Source organism: Camellia sinensis, chromosome 1, assembly GCF_055761805.1.
Source record: "Camellia sinensis isolate YWXY chromosome 1, ASM5576180v1, whole genome shotgun sequence".
NCBI lineage: Eukaryota > Viridiplantae > Streptophyta > Magnoliopsida > Ericales > Theaceae > Camellia > Camellia sinensis.
This window is the reverse complement of record NC_138961.1, coordinates 2,878,593-2,893,549: the sequence shown is the minus strand read 5'-3', so window position 1 is coordinate 2,893,549 and position 14,957 is coordinate 2,878,593. Positions and strand designations below refer to the sequence as shown.

The 14,957-nt window shown below is 36.9% G+C and overlaps 1 protein-coding gene and 1 long non-coding RNA gene across 2 annotated transcripts; both read left to right on the top strand.

The window, feature by feature from the left end:
- The first annotated feature begins 5,921 nt into the window (after positions 1-5,921).
- Positions 5,922-6,545, top strand: LOC145806315 (uncharacterized). The gene has a single exon (XM_082902953.1). The coding sequence runs from the start codon at positions 5,922-5,924 to the stop codon at positions 6,543-6,545; it is 624 nt and encodes a 207-aa protein (XP_082759079.1).
- A 2,841-nt stretch (positions 6,546-9,386) lies between these two features.
- Positions 9,387-12,134, top strand: LOC145790993 (uncharacterized). Its single transcript, XR_014330514.1, has 2 exons — positions 9,387-9,564; positions 11,939-12,134. It is a non-coding gene; the product is annotated as an uncharacterized LOC145790993 (long non-coding RNA).
- Positions 12,135-14,957: the final 2,823 nt, after the last annotated feature.

The window sequence follows — 14,957 nt, the reverse complement described above, 5'->3', positions numbered from 1 at the left end:
ATTGATCTCCTCTGTCTCCCCATTGCATAAGGCCATCATTATCTTTTGATATAGAGAGGAAGGCACACATTTGTTAGTGTGAATCTAATCCCTATCAAGTAGAGCATTATACTTAGCATTGTTGTCAATAACAAAGAATGAAGTCATGCAATCTCTGGTTCCTACACTCAGGTTGATGGATGAAATACCCTGAGTCATCTATTTATCTTCAGCAAAACCAGCAATGGTTATGCTGGTTGGGATTATTCTGGGGTTCCTTTTCCCTAATTTCTTCAAAGAAGATTTCGTAAGTAAGTTCACCGCTGCTCCATTATCCACCAATATCCTATTCATCTATATCCCATTAAAAAAAGCTTTGATATACAAGGGCTTGACATGCTGTGTCATGGATGTTGTAGGATACTCAAAAGGATATGAGAGATTAATACTCACCTCTCCCTCACTCTCATTTTCAGTTTCTATTGGTGTGGCCACTTTGGATTCATCTTGAACCATACTAACCTGTGAATCTTCACTAGAGACTAGAATAGGGTCAATCTCCTGACCCTCTTGGTTTCAATTTTCAACCTGGAACTCCTGTGGCAATATATGCACCATATTTACTGACACTGGAGGAAATGAGCCAAACTGAACTGCCGGCTGATCTTGTTCTTTTTCCCAGTTAACTTGTTCAGTTACCTCAGAAGCATCCTCCATGCTACACTCTGGAACTTCAGTACTAGTGGCTTCCTTTGAATGGTCTGTTACTGCTGGTTTTTTGACCAAAAATGTTTGTTCAGCCATGAAGGCTTCAAACATCTCCTCTTCGACCATCTCTTTCCACTGGCCTAGGCCAAGTTCTCCTTCTGTTTCACTGTCACTTTCCATCAAAGCTTTTTCAAGACCTGCTAAGCTAGATCTTTCTTTGGCTTTCAGTTCAGAGTGAACTTTAGCCAACTACTCTTTGCTAAAACTTCTTCTATTCTGAGGAGTTGATTTTGGACTATGGTCCAATTTTAGACTTTCTCTTTCTTCTGTCTGGCCTTTTGGCTGGGCCAATGAAGAACTTTCCCCACTTTCTTTCAGATCCTTCTGGTACTGAGTGTACATTCATTGGATCTTCCTTCTTTGGGACCTAGAAATTACTGGAACCATATCTGGTTCCTTTGTTTTTGGGTGCTTCAGCAATACCCAATTGTTTGGAGCCACCAAGGGAGATTTAACCATTCTACACTGGTCCCCAACAACACTTCTCCGGGCAAGCATTTCTTTAGGCTTGTTTTGCATTACAAACCAATCTAGGATCCCAGGTACCCATGAACTCACTAGCTCAATTACTGAACTAGCTCTTTCTGTCTTCAAGGCCTGCTTCGAAGCTGCCTATGGAGGACCTTGTTTGGCCCTAATCCCCTGGCTTGGGCCTACTTCAGGCCTTCCATGGTGGCTACTTTCTATTTTGTGTGAGGTTGGTCTAGGAGGCCAATCTCTGGCTTTGACCCCATAACTTGAGCCCACTTCAGGTCTCCTCTTAGGATGATTACCTTCCATTCTGTAATAGTTGGTTGGTCTAAACTCATGTAGAGGTCTCTTTCCCTTGGAATGCATTCTAGTGGCTGTTAGTCCAGCCAAGAATGGCTATTGTCTAGGACCAGTTGGGTATGGCCTTTTATTGTAAGCACTGGTTGGTTTAGGGCGTCTCTACACATCCTTGTAATATTGTTTCCCATCAATCGGAAACTCTTTCAACCATTTGTAGCTTAACCTACATCTTGGGCACATTCTTTGCATGACAGCTGCCTCTAAAGAGTCATCATCCAGTGCCTCTTCATCAGACTCTTCCCTTTGGTCTGCAAAGCCCTACCCATTTGCTGGTGAACTTCTAGCATTTTTCTTGACAATAGTCTGACTGGAAACATGCATCTGTACATTAACCTCTTCCAATTCTTTCAAGGATAAGTTCTGGAAGTCTGGCACAATAACATTGGCTATAACTTCTCAAATTTCTGGGAGTGAATTAGTGTCAATCCACATAGGTTTCTCTGCTTTAGCTGGGAATTTTAAACTTCATTTTCGAATCTGTTCTTAGATCCTGTCCCGAAAAGCAATACAGTTTTTAGTTGAGTGAAACCAAGAATAATGCCATTTACAATACATTTTTCCTTTAAGTTCTTCTAAAGAAGGAATTTTGACTCATTTTGGTAACTTTAGGAAATTTGCTGTAAGCAAATGATCAAAAATGTTATCTGCCTTTGTTAAATCGAAAGAATATTTCCTATGAAGGTCTTTTTTTTTAAACTGCTAATCTATTGTAGTATCTTTATGAATTAACGCCTCACAGATCACTGGCTCTTTTCCTATGATCTCTATTGCATCAATCTCATAATTAGGATCTTTATAATACGTTTTGTATGATGCATTACTTCGATCTTATTTTTCCTCAAGTAATGACTCATATTTGGACACCTTATAGGTTAATTCTACTAAGTCTCGAAACTCAATTGAGTCAAACTTCTTTTGAAGCCTAAACTCTAAACCATTTTGAGCCAATCTGACAAATTCAGGCTCTGGTAGAATGACTCTACACTTGTTTCGTGCTCTTTTGAATCTGGCAATAAATTGAACAGCCTTCTCATCAGGCCTTTGACTCAACTTTGCCAAGTCTGCCATGGAAACTTCTGGCTCTGTTTGGAAGAATTGGGCATGAAATTTGGATAGAACCAGGTGTAAGGTTAATATACCATACAAAAGCTGCCCCAGTTAGAGAATTTGGAAAAAGTCTTAACTTAATGTAATCAGTATTGGTAAATTCACCACATTAGGCAGCGAACCTAGCAATATGTTCTACTGTTGACTGGTTTCCATTTTCATAAAAAAGAGCAAAGTCTGGTATTCTAAACCCTCTTGGGTATTCATGTACCCTATCCACCCATTCTGGATATGGTTACCTATACACAGGAGTTTGCACCCCCGAGCCATAGGTCCACATATTTCTCTAACAATATCAACAATTTGGTCCCTAGGAACCATATTTTGTGCTTGTTGAACCACCACTGGAGGAACAAACACAGGATTTGGTAGAAAACCTTGTGCCTGAGGTCCTCTTGGTCCATAGGGAGGTATATTTGAGACTGCCTGTCCTTGTGGTGCTGGCTGCTGTTGAGGGTATGGTTGACCTCCCTGAGCCTGTTCTGCGAAGGGACCTGCGAAATGTGCTGTAATAGGAAGAACAGGTGTTGTGTCTCTTCCACTCACAAGAAACCCTTCCAACCCTCCGGGTACAAATTCGAACAAAGGATTAGTGAACCCCCTTGTGCCAAGTATGGCTTCGAACATGGGATTTGAAAACATCCTTATGCCATTCTCTTGTGTTGGTCCAGATCCACCAATCTGCATGGCTTCACTGTTAAGTAATGAGGCATTTTGATTTATCACAAGCCTCGAAAGAGGCTCATACCAAGACTGAGGTGATGGTCTTTCATAATTTTGATTACTAGTTTGACCATTAGTATGTCCATTACTTTGCGTAAGCTGTTTGTCTCTAGCTAATCTTTGCTGAGGGACATTTGAAATTTCCTTTATATGCCTTGTGTTAGTTGGTTGATGAGTATTCATCCGATCCATAAAGAATATTGCCCATCTTTCCATTGTGTTCATTAACTCTTGTCCTATGGCATCTACTAGGCCTCCCCACGGATTCATTGGCTGAGTAGATGGAATAGTGGACGGTCCAATTCCATGGTCTCATCCACTATTCTGGACACATGGCGCATGTTCTACATTACTGGTCTATTCGACCATAGGTTTTGATGAGATATGTGCTTCCATAGGATGTGTTATCACATTATCCTCTAGATCAGGTACCTCTACCTTTCCTTCCACATCTTCTTCTAGGCGTTCATTTCTCGTTGTCTCCTACGTCTAGCCATTTCAATTAGTCCCACTGGGCGTGCCAAAAATATATGTTGGCTTTTTGGCTTTCGAAGGTTAGTATTGTAATTTTAAGCATGCCATCAAGGATCAATCAGTCCTTACAGAAGATTAATTGCCAACCAATTATCAGACGATTGTGTTTCAGTTCTTTTAGTCTCAATGAAGAGGACTTTTAGCCTCAATGAAGAGGACTTTTACTAGTGGCTTGTTTAAGAGAATTTGGTAAACAATAATTAAATAAAGAACAACTACAGCATTTCATTAAATAAAAATGAAAAACTTACAATGATTTGATCCAGCCTTGTAGAGGTTTACAGCAACAAGATAGTTGAAACTACTCCTATGAATAAAGTGCAATACAAGAATTTGAAGTACAGAAATGTAAAGAACAAGAAATGTAAAAACTAGAAGGAAAATAAAGTAAATAAACTGGTTTCTGGATCTGAGTCTAGGTCCATCTTCTTGGGGCCTTCTCTGCTATTTATATTTCTCAATGATAACTGTTGCAATGAGCTTCTAACCATCGAAGCATCCCTCCATGATCGCTGATCATGCTTCCTCACAGTTAACTCCACTACGCCATGTCTTCAGTTAGGCTTCCCTCCTAATTTTGAATTTGAACCTTGTGAGTAACCGTTGGGCCACATCACCTTATATCCTTTGATCATTCCAGTGTTATGCAGACCTATTATTGCCGGTATGGGTTGACACGTGTCTGACTATGGTTGGCGATTTATATTGCCTTCCCAAATTGCCCTTCTTATGCCACGTGTTGAATCGTGATTGGCTTTTACAATTTATACAGCCAACAAGTACCCATGGCTATTTTCAACCTAAGATCCTAATAACAAAATCCTTTCTTTTGTTGTTTTTGTGTTTTTCTTTTTCCTTGTGTTCGGTGTCCAAGTGAGCTGACCATGACCTAGTTCTAACCCGTTTTGTCATGGAGGGTTAGGCACTAAATTGACATAACTACAAGTGATGTACCGACATCATCATACATAAATAAAATCGGTATTTTGTGAAGAATGTATACATTGTCTATGTTTTGTAGATTATGTGAATATGTTTTTAATAGGAAATCATGCACCATGTTTATTAAAACTGTTTTATAGCTATGGCTAATGATGGAAATGGTACCGGATCATCATCCTATGGAGCCGATCCAATGGAAAAGATTGTGGAAAGAACTGTCACTAGTTTCTTACAAGCCTTGCAGAACAATGGGTTACTAGAACATCGTGAAGGGACAGTTGCGATTAAACAATTCCAAGACCTGGAACCTTCCACGTTCACAGGAGGCTCAAACCCGTTGCTAGCTGAAGCTTGGGTTAAAAAAATAGAGAAGATTTTTCGTGCCCTACCTTGCACAGAAGAACAAAAAGTATCCTTCGCCACTTTTACTTTCAAAGAAGATGCACAGGAATGGTAGCTTCTTACCTTAGAAAAGGAAAAGATTGTGACTTTCTATGAAAAGTATTTTCCAAAATCACTATGGGAGTAGAAGGCATCTGAGTTCTACATTTGAGGCAAGGAATAATATCGATGGCGAAATACGAAAGTAAGTTCACACGACTAACACGATTTGCACCATATGTTATTCCGACAAAAGCCCGAAAAGTAAGAAAATTCGAAGCAGGATTAGATGCAGAAATCAAAGATAGACTTGAGGTTCTGAAAATACCAACCTATGCAGAGTGGTGGATCGAGCATACATCACCGAAAAAGGAATTAAAACTGCACGTTCAAGTGGAATGGGTCAAAAGAAACGGTTTTGGGAACTACTCAGAGGATTAAGGGCAGCTCCACCAAAGAAAGTAAATCCTGAAACTACTAGCTCAATTGATTTAGCCAACCAAAGTTTTATTATTCCCAGGGGTAACACCATTCCAAATTGTCCGAGTTGAGGAAAGACTCATAAGGGATAGTGCTATCGGGCAATAGAAGCATGTTATAGATGTGGCCAAGTTGGCCATGTGATGAAAGACTGCCCAAAATTTACCAACTCTGTGATGGGTACCTCCGAACTAGTTCAGAAACCAGGAACTGCTAAAGGAGGAAAGAAGGAACAGAAGCGCCAAGGGAGAGCTTTTGCGTTAGTACTCAGAAATTCCAATGCTACGGAGAGCGTTGTGACAGGTACACTTTCTGTCTGTGGTCACGTAGCTCATGTTCTCTTTGACTCTGGTTCCACTCATTCTTTCATTGCACCACACTTTGTTCCCAAGTTAACATTAACACCTGAACCATTAGGACATGCATTATCTGTGGCTTTTCCATCTGGTGTCTCCACGCTTAGTACAAAGGTATACAAGTCCTATGTTATATCCTTAAAAGATGAAACCTTGTATGTAGATCTGATTCCACTCCGCATTAATAGCTTCAACATAATCTTAAGAATGGATTGGCTTGCTGCCAACCATGCCTCTATTGACTATACAACCAAAAAGGTCTTTCTTCGGTTACCCGACCAACGCGAGCTGGTTTTCAAAGGAATTGGAGCTTCTACCCCACTGTATTTGATATCCTTCGTGATAGCCCAACAACTTTTGAGAAAAGGTTGTGGTGGTTGTATTTGTTATGTGGTCGACGCTCAACAAATAGACCCAACACTCGATTCAATACCTGTTGTTTGAGAATTTCCTGACATTTTCCCTAAAGACTTACCTGGTACCTTAGTTGATCAAGAAATCGAATTCACTATCGACACTCAACCCAATACAAAACTGATCTCCCAAATCCCTTATCATATGTCGTTGACGAAATTGAAGGAACTAAAAACCCAACTCTAGGAACTCCTAGACAAAGGCTTCATTTGACTAAGTACCTCATCATGGGGAGCTCCAGTACTGTTCGTAAAGAAAAATGATGGCACGATAAGGTTATGCATCGATTACCAGGAGCTGAACAAAGTCACCATCAAGAATCGATACCTTTGATCAACTTCAAGACGCCCAAGTATTCTCCAAAATCAACTTGCGTTCTGGCTATCATCAACTAAAAGTCAAAACGGAAAGCATCGAGAAGACGGCCTTCAAAACACGTTACGGGCACTATGAGTTTCTTGTCATGCCATTTTGGAAATGCTCTAGTGGCCTTCATAGACCTCATGAACCGAGTGTTCAAACCATATCATCGTCATCGTCTTCATTGACGACATTCTCGTATACTCCAAGTCACCAAAGGATCATGAGTGACACTTACGAACAGTGCTGCAAACACTACGTGATCATAAACTTTATGCCAAGTTGAAGAAATGCGAATTCTGGATCACTAGTGTACACTTCCTTGGTTACGTCATCAACAAAGATGGCATCTCGGTTGACCCCCCAAAAGTTACAGCAATCGTGGATTGGCCACGACGTACTAACGTGTTCGAGATTCAAAGCTTCTTGGGTCTAGCCGACTATTATCAATGCTTCGTTCAAGATTTCTCGAATATAGCATCACCCTTCACCCAGCTAACTCAGAAGAACACACCTTTTGAATGGACTGACAAACATGAACGTTTTTTCCAGGAGTTGAAAAATAGCCTTGTGACAGCTCCTATACTGGCACTCCCCACGGGAACTGATGGGTTCGTAATTTATAGCGATGCCTTATACAATGGTTTGGGTTACGTTCTTATGCAGAGTGAGAAAGTCATTGCATATGCCCCGCGACAACTAAAGACTCACGAGAAGAACTACCCAACTCACGATCTAGAATTGGTTACAGTAATCTTCACCCTTAAGATCTGGCGTCATTATCTCTACGGTGCAACCTGCAAGATTTACATAAATCACAAGAGTCTTAAATATCTGTTTGCGTAGAAAGAACTAAACATGCGGTAACGTCGATGGCTAGAATTTATAAAAGACTACGATGTTGAGATCCATCACCATTCGGGCAAAGCTAACGTGGTAGCAGACGCATTGAGCCGAAAGACTACCAGAAGTTTGACATGTATCCTCGTCCCCCACAAGATCAATAGACTGCTCGCCAACGTAATCGTGGAACCCATATTGATTGAAGAAATTAAAGCACGCCAATATGAAGACAAATTTTTGAAGAAAAAGTACGAGGAACAAAAAACTATTCCTAATCCTGATTTCACTATAAACAATAGGATGCTAAAATTTCAAAATTGAATTTACGTACCCGACATTCCAACACTTAAGAAAAATATATCAGTCGCGGCTCATAGCTCGAGGTTTGTAGTCCACCCTGGCAATACCAAGATGTATCACAATCTGAGGGAACACTACTGGTGGACAGGAATGAAAAAAGACATAGCAAGTCACGTCTCCAAATGCTTGCAATGTCAACGTGTTAAAGCAGAACATCAGAGACCTGCAGGAATGTTGCAACCACTCGTTATTCCTGAATGGAAATGGGAGCACATTACTATGGACTTCGTGGTCGGGTCACTACAGTCAATTTCAAAGAATGATGCGATATGGGTTACAGTAGACCGATTGATGAAGTCGGTGCATTTTTTACTAATCAGAATCACATACTCCCTTACTAAGTTCGCCACTCTATACATCAAAGAAATCATTCAATTGCATGGTACCCTAGTTTCAATCGTGTCTGACCAAGACCTCCACTTCGTATCTCACTTCTGGAACAAATTGCAAGAAGCTTTGGGAACAACACTGAAGTTTAGCACTGCTTATGTAACAACCCCATCACGTATAATGATTATTACTTGATTAATTAAGAGGATTTGAAATTTAATTGCCGATTATTATAATTTAATTTGGGATTTATGAGAATTGTGGGATCTGATTCATATATGATTCTATTAAAGAGTTATTTTGAAATTAGAAATTAAGGGTCCAAATGACTTAAGGAAGTAAAATTGAGAAGTTGAATCAATTTAATTTTAATTAAGGACCCATTTGGGAGTTTAATTAAATATTCGATTCAGTTTAGTAAACTTGAGATTCGATTAATTAGGTCCTAGTTGGAGTATATTAAGACATGAGGATTGAGAATTGTGGTTGTTATAAATTAAAATTTATTTATGGGGTGTCCTATTTGAATATGTAATTTAATTGACGGAAACTTGGAGTTTGATCAGAAATTGAAGACCTAAATGATTTAAAAAACCAAAATTAAGGTTGGAAATAAGTTTAATTTAAGAATTGGAGCCTTTTGGGATATGGATCAAAAATCTGATTTAGACTGATAAATTTAAATATATTTAATTAGGCTCTAATGGAAGTCAAATTAAACTAATTAAATTATGAGAATTGTGATTTGTTATGATTAATTATTTGCATGTTAACCAAGATTTATTAAGACCAAGTGTTGCTTAATTAAAATTAATCTAAAGCATAAATTGCCTTGTGGAACAAACTAGAATTTTAGGTGTGGGTGCACTAAAAATTTAGGTGGGTGTACTGAGAAATCTGATTTACAAGTGTGTGTGCACGTGTAAAGAGGAAGGCAACAAATGATATATATAAATGCATTAATATATGAGTTCTTGTAGGAAAACAGAGAGTTAGAAGAAAAAAAAAAAAGGAAGAGAGAAACCGTGAGAGAGAGAGAGAGAGAGAGAGAGAGAGAGAGAGGGAGGTGCTGGAAATTCATCAAGGAGTCCAAATTTTGAAGGAAGAACAAGGGAAGAAAGGAAAATTTACCAAACATGCTGGAAATAAGTTTAAGGTATGAAATTATGCTTGATTTCTTGTAGAATATTTATATTACCCTTGAAATTGAAGGTGAGTTCGGACTCAAAATCATGTAATTAATAGGAATTAGCAACAAGATGAAGAAATTTTGAATTATGTTTTAAGATAATGGGAATACACTTTGGAAATTAACTAGTTAGAGTTTGATTTCTATTATTCTTCAGAAATTAAAACTCATCCTTGCATGCATGTTGGAATTTCAAGGTTTTAGATTTAATTCATGTGTAAAGGATTGAAAAGTTTAAATTTGGATTAGATATGAAGGAAATTAATAAAAATCTAAGTTGGAGTAATTCAAGAATTAAATTATGATTTGTTTGAGAAAAATATAAAATCAGTAATTTTGATCCTAATTTCATATATGCAAACATTTCTTTAAAAGAGTTTATCATTTTAATTTCATGATTTAAGAAGAATTAGTAAAATGATGAAGGAATTGAATTGGATTCAAAATTATGGAAGTTAATTTGAAATTGGGTTCAAAACATGAAATGGGTTACATGCATGTGGATGATTATGGAAAATAAATTAGAAATTAATTATTTTAAGTTTAGTTTGTGTTATTCCTCATGAATTTGGGCTTCATCTTTACATGCATCAATGAATCTTTGGGAAAGTTGGAGAATTAATTTCATGTTTGGGTACAAAGAGATCAAGTTTTGGAAAATTATGAATTCAGGAACATTTTGAACTTAACATTGAATTAAAGGGATTTTGGATGTAATTAGTTTGAATTTTGACCCTAATTTCACTCATGTAAATATTCTTCTAAGAGTTTTATAACTTTAATTTCATGTTTTAGATAATCCTCCATGCATCATTGAATTAAGGAAGTTATGGAATTAGTCTCATGGATTTTGTAAGAAATAAGGTTTTAAGTAAGAAATTAAGTAGACTCATAATTGTGGAAATTAATTTGGAAAATTAATTATTTTGATTTGATTTTGTAGTATTTTCTTGTAATACATGAGTTTTTAGGGAAGTGAGCCATTCAAGTTCTTTTTGAAGGGATGAAGGAAATGTTTTAAGAAAGTCAAGTTCATGGAAATTTGGAATTAATCCTAAAGTTTTGATTTTATAATTAAATTTTAATCCATACATGTAGTGTAATTTCAAGAATTGGAAAGTCTAATTCATATTTTAATATTGTGGGTTTGATATAAAGAAAATGAGTTAAAACTAAATTTGGACAATTAGAACATGATTTTGAATAAATGATTTCTGATTGAAAGTGCTTATTTAATTATACAATGGTTTTCCATGTTTGTATACTAAAGTAGATGTTTTGAGGCTTTGAGTACCAAATTCGAACTTCAAATTGCAATTTTGGATTTTCAAAATTTACGTTGTCCGCTCGAGCGAGGAAAGTCTTGCTCGAGCGTGAAAATCGAGCTCCCAGTAGTTTTTCAAATTTTATAGTTCGCTCGAGCGGAGACCCATTTTCAGCATATTTTGGAAAGTCGCATTTAGTTCATATTTTTATCCTCATCTCTTTCCAAAGCACTTTAGACATGATTTGTGATTCAATAAAGATTAATAAGCTACCAATCAACATAGATTAGTTAGGTAAGGAATGAATCATTGATCTAGTGATAATTGTTTAAGAAGCCAAGTAAAAGATCAATCTATTTGAAAAAGAAGGGCTTAGTAATGGAAGAATATGTGAAATAAGAATCCGGTTTAGTTGAATGAAGTAATATTGTATTTCAATGTGTATATGTTATGTGATTGTGTAGGTCACGCGCCATTGTCTGCTTGATTTATCTGATATGTCCAGTCCGTCTGATTTGCTTCTGCGACTATCTATGAGTAATAAATCTGTAAAGTTATGATTAACTTAAGTATTTTCTGACTGGTATGGTATGATCTGTTTTCTGAAATGCTATCTTACGAATTATGAATGAATGTCCAATTTTCTGAAAAGTATTTGTGGCACCCTTAGTTCACGTGGCCCTCGCCCGGGGGTAACAATATCGCGGCCAATCTGCACATGGCCCTCACCCGGGGGTAACAATACCGCGGCCAATCTGCACGTGGCCCTTGCTTGGGGGTAACAATACCATGGCTACTTGCGCGCAAGATATGGACCTTTATGGTCGTTGGTACCAACTATGCATGTAGGTCTCTGGACCAAATTGATCTGATAACTAATGGGTGTACCACGTATGACCTTATGCAAAATCTGAATATGGACATGAGTATGTATCTAAATCTATTTCTGTTTTGAAGTCTGAATATGTTCTGATTTAAATACTGGATCCTAACTTGTGCTGGACATCATTCATAAAACTCCTTTATTCTGTTATTATTCACTGGGTTTTAACTCACTGTATTATTTATGTATGTAGGTGATCAGGCGCGTAACCAGGCTTAGAGGCATCTGCCTAGAATCTGTTTTTGTCAGCCAACCTATGTGCCTCCCGTGGAGGTTCCGAGTATGTCAAGTGATTATCGCTATGTGATTTAAAGTTTAAGTTTTGTTTTCGTGTTTGGTTGAACAAGTCTTGTATATATTGTAAATAAGGCTAAGTCCCTTTTTATCTAATCTGTATATATATATAATGACTTAAAGATAATGTGTATATATATATATAAAAAGTTTAAAATTTTTATGTCTTATATAAGTCTGCACAGCTCAATGGACGTTGTATATTGTTATTTGCTTCCGCTAGCCCCTAATATTACGTTAATCTGTCTCAGAGGCCTTCGGTAATCCCAGGATTACTGGCCGGTTACGATGCTAAACCCATGGGGACGGGTTTAGGTCGTGACAGCTTATCACCCACAAAATGATGGGAAATTTGAAAAAACAATCCAGACTTTGGAAGACATGCTACGGATGTGCATGTCGGACCTCAAGGGTAATTAGGATGAACACCTACTTTTAGTGGAATTAGCTTATAACAACAGCTACCAAGCAAACATTGGTATGGCACCATATGAAGCATTATATGGAAGGAGATGTCGGTCACCTCTGTGTTGGGAAGAAGTCGGAGACAGAAAACTATTAGACCCTGAAATCGTGCAAATAACGAGTGATAAGATTCAACTCATCCAACAACGAATTCGTGTAGCTCAAAGTCACCAAAAAAAGCTATGCGGATGCACGGAGACGAGATTTGGAATCTCAGGTAGGAGAGCACATTTTCTTAAAGGTCTCACCAACAAGGGGAGTCATTCGGTTCGAAAAATGAGAAAAGTTGAATCCGCGTTACGTCGGACCATTTGAAATACTGAAGAGAATTAGTCCTGTAGCATACCGTCTTGCTCTTCCACCAAAACTGTCCAATGTTCACAATGTATTCCATGTTTTGATGCTTCAACGATATCTTTGAGATCCAGAACAAGTTGTCAATTATGAGAGCCTCGAAGTTCAAGAAAATCTCTTTTATGAACAACAACCAGTGCAGATTCTTGATCATCGTGATCAAATTCTCCAAAACAAGACTATACCTTTTGTCAAGGTTTTATGATGAAACCATCGTGTTGAAGAAGCTACGTGGGAAACTGAAAACCAAATGCGAGCCAAATACACCCCTTTTTTAACATATAATAAATAAATCATATAATTTATTATATAATAATAAATCTAATTAAATCATATATAATAAAAAAAATCTAATAAAATCTATAAAATAAATCATCTAATTTTTATTTATTATTTATTTTAACATATTTTATTATTCCTTATTTGTTATACTTTTCTTATTTATAATATATATATGTCAATTAAAAATAAAAATAATAAATTATGTAGATAAATTAAAAATATTATCAATAAAAATAATACATAAGATAAAAAATAATTATTTACTATATCCCCGTACTGGTATCTAAATTTGGATCCATATCAATGTATCCTCAATTTTTAATTTTGAAGTGTCCGACCCCTAAAGACGCACCTGTACCCAATACCCACACTCAAGTTTGTGTAACGTAGATCGAAGCACATAAAAGCAAAAAAAAAATCAAAACCATCTAGAATCATCAAACAAAGCCAAAGAAGGCCACCAAGCATCTGGTCGACACTTGTAGTAGGGGACCCAACTATTGAATCGAACCAAACACCACTAGAATGAAACAATCGAAAAACAGGCCTTTTTTTCCAAAAAATAAAGAAAAATCAAAAAAATAGGCATCTAACTTACCCTAGTCGAACATAGTGGTAGGTTTTTTTTTACATTATCAATCAAGAACAAGGGGGAAACAAACAAGATCAAATCCCCATAAATTAAGAAATAAAAAGAAAAATAAAAATAAGATCGTTGCTCTCATACCACGTTAAAACTGGAACATAAGAGTTCAGAGAGAGAGTGACAAGAGCATTGCTAGAAGGAGGCACAAAACCTAATTAGGTTTCTTACCTCTCTAAACACATGTATTTATAATAATAAGGGAATAATTTCAATGACACTATTACCCTCAAGTACATAACTTAACAGTTTCCTTGATAGCTTTGCATAAGTTCATCCAAGTGGCTTATAATTTATTTTTTATTTTTTTATAATTATCTTTAGGGGACTGGTTATCCTTCCTTATGGCCGTCAAAGGATTGTCAGTAGCCACTTGATATCAGCAATGAATTTACCTTCAAAGTAATAGATGGGATTCTCTCAGGTAAAATTGCATGTTTACTTATGGAAACTTATTACATTTTTTTTAATGACAACATAAGAAAATAATTAACATTCTTGAAAGTTCTCGTTGCAGATTTCAATAAGATCTTTAAATTTAAATTTGTTCACTTGGGAGGCGATGAAGTTAACACCAGTGAGTTCAATATTTTTTATATGATTTACGGTTCGTCATACTATGCAATCTATTGTTAATTTCAAAAAGAATTCATGAAATAGAAAAGGCCATAATAGCCCAAAACAGCCCCCCCTCCAAATCTCATTTTCCCTGTAAGGACCCTACCTTTATATTATCTGACATGAACCCCAAGGGACCCAATATTTTACCAACCTCCTAATCACCAAAAAACAAAAAAAAACTGTAATCAACACTAAATAAAGCCCTATGCTACCAAGTTGTATTCATTTTGGGTTTACTACTTGTAGGAGAGTGTTCCTCACAATCTTCGTACATGAAAGTGCAAAGTTCAGTCATTTACGTGGACAAGTTTAACATCAGAGAGAGAAATCTTACTGGTCAATATGATTGCATGAACCATTATGAGTGAATATAAAAGATGCATACTGTGCATCAGCTCGAATCTCCATAAGATCAATGTTCACTTGATACAGATAATCAATGTGTCATATCAATGATTGTGTTTGTGTCCTCTTTTTCACATGCGCACTTTTTTCTATGAGTTGTTTGTCAATACCTGAGTACATTGGTAGAATACATTTAACTTAACATCGA

Bases quoted from the DNA above. Each gene is read 5' to 3' on its own strand.
- LOC145806315 (XM_082902953.1), top strand. From the start codon at position 5,922: ATGGGTACCTCCGAACTAGTTCAGAAACCAGGAACTGCTAAAGGAGGA.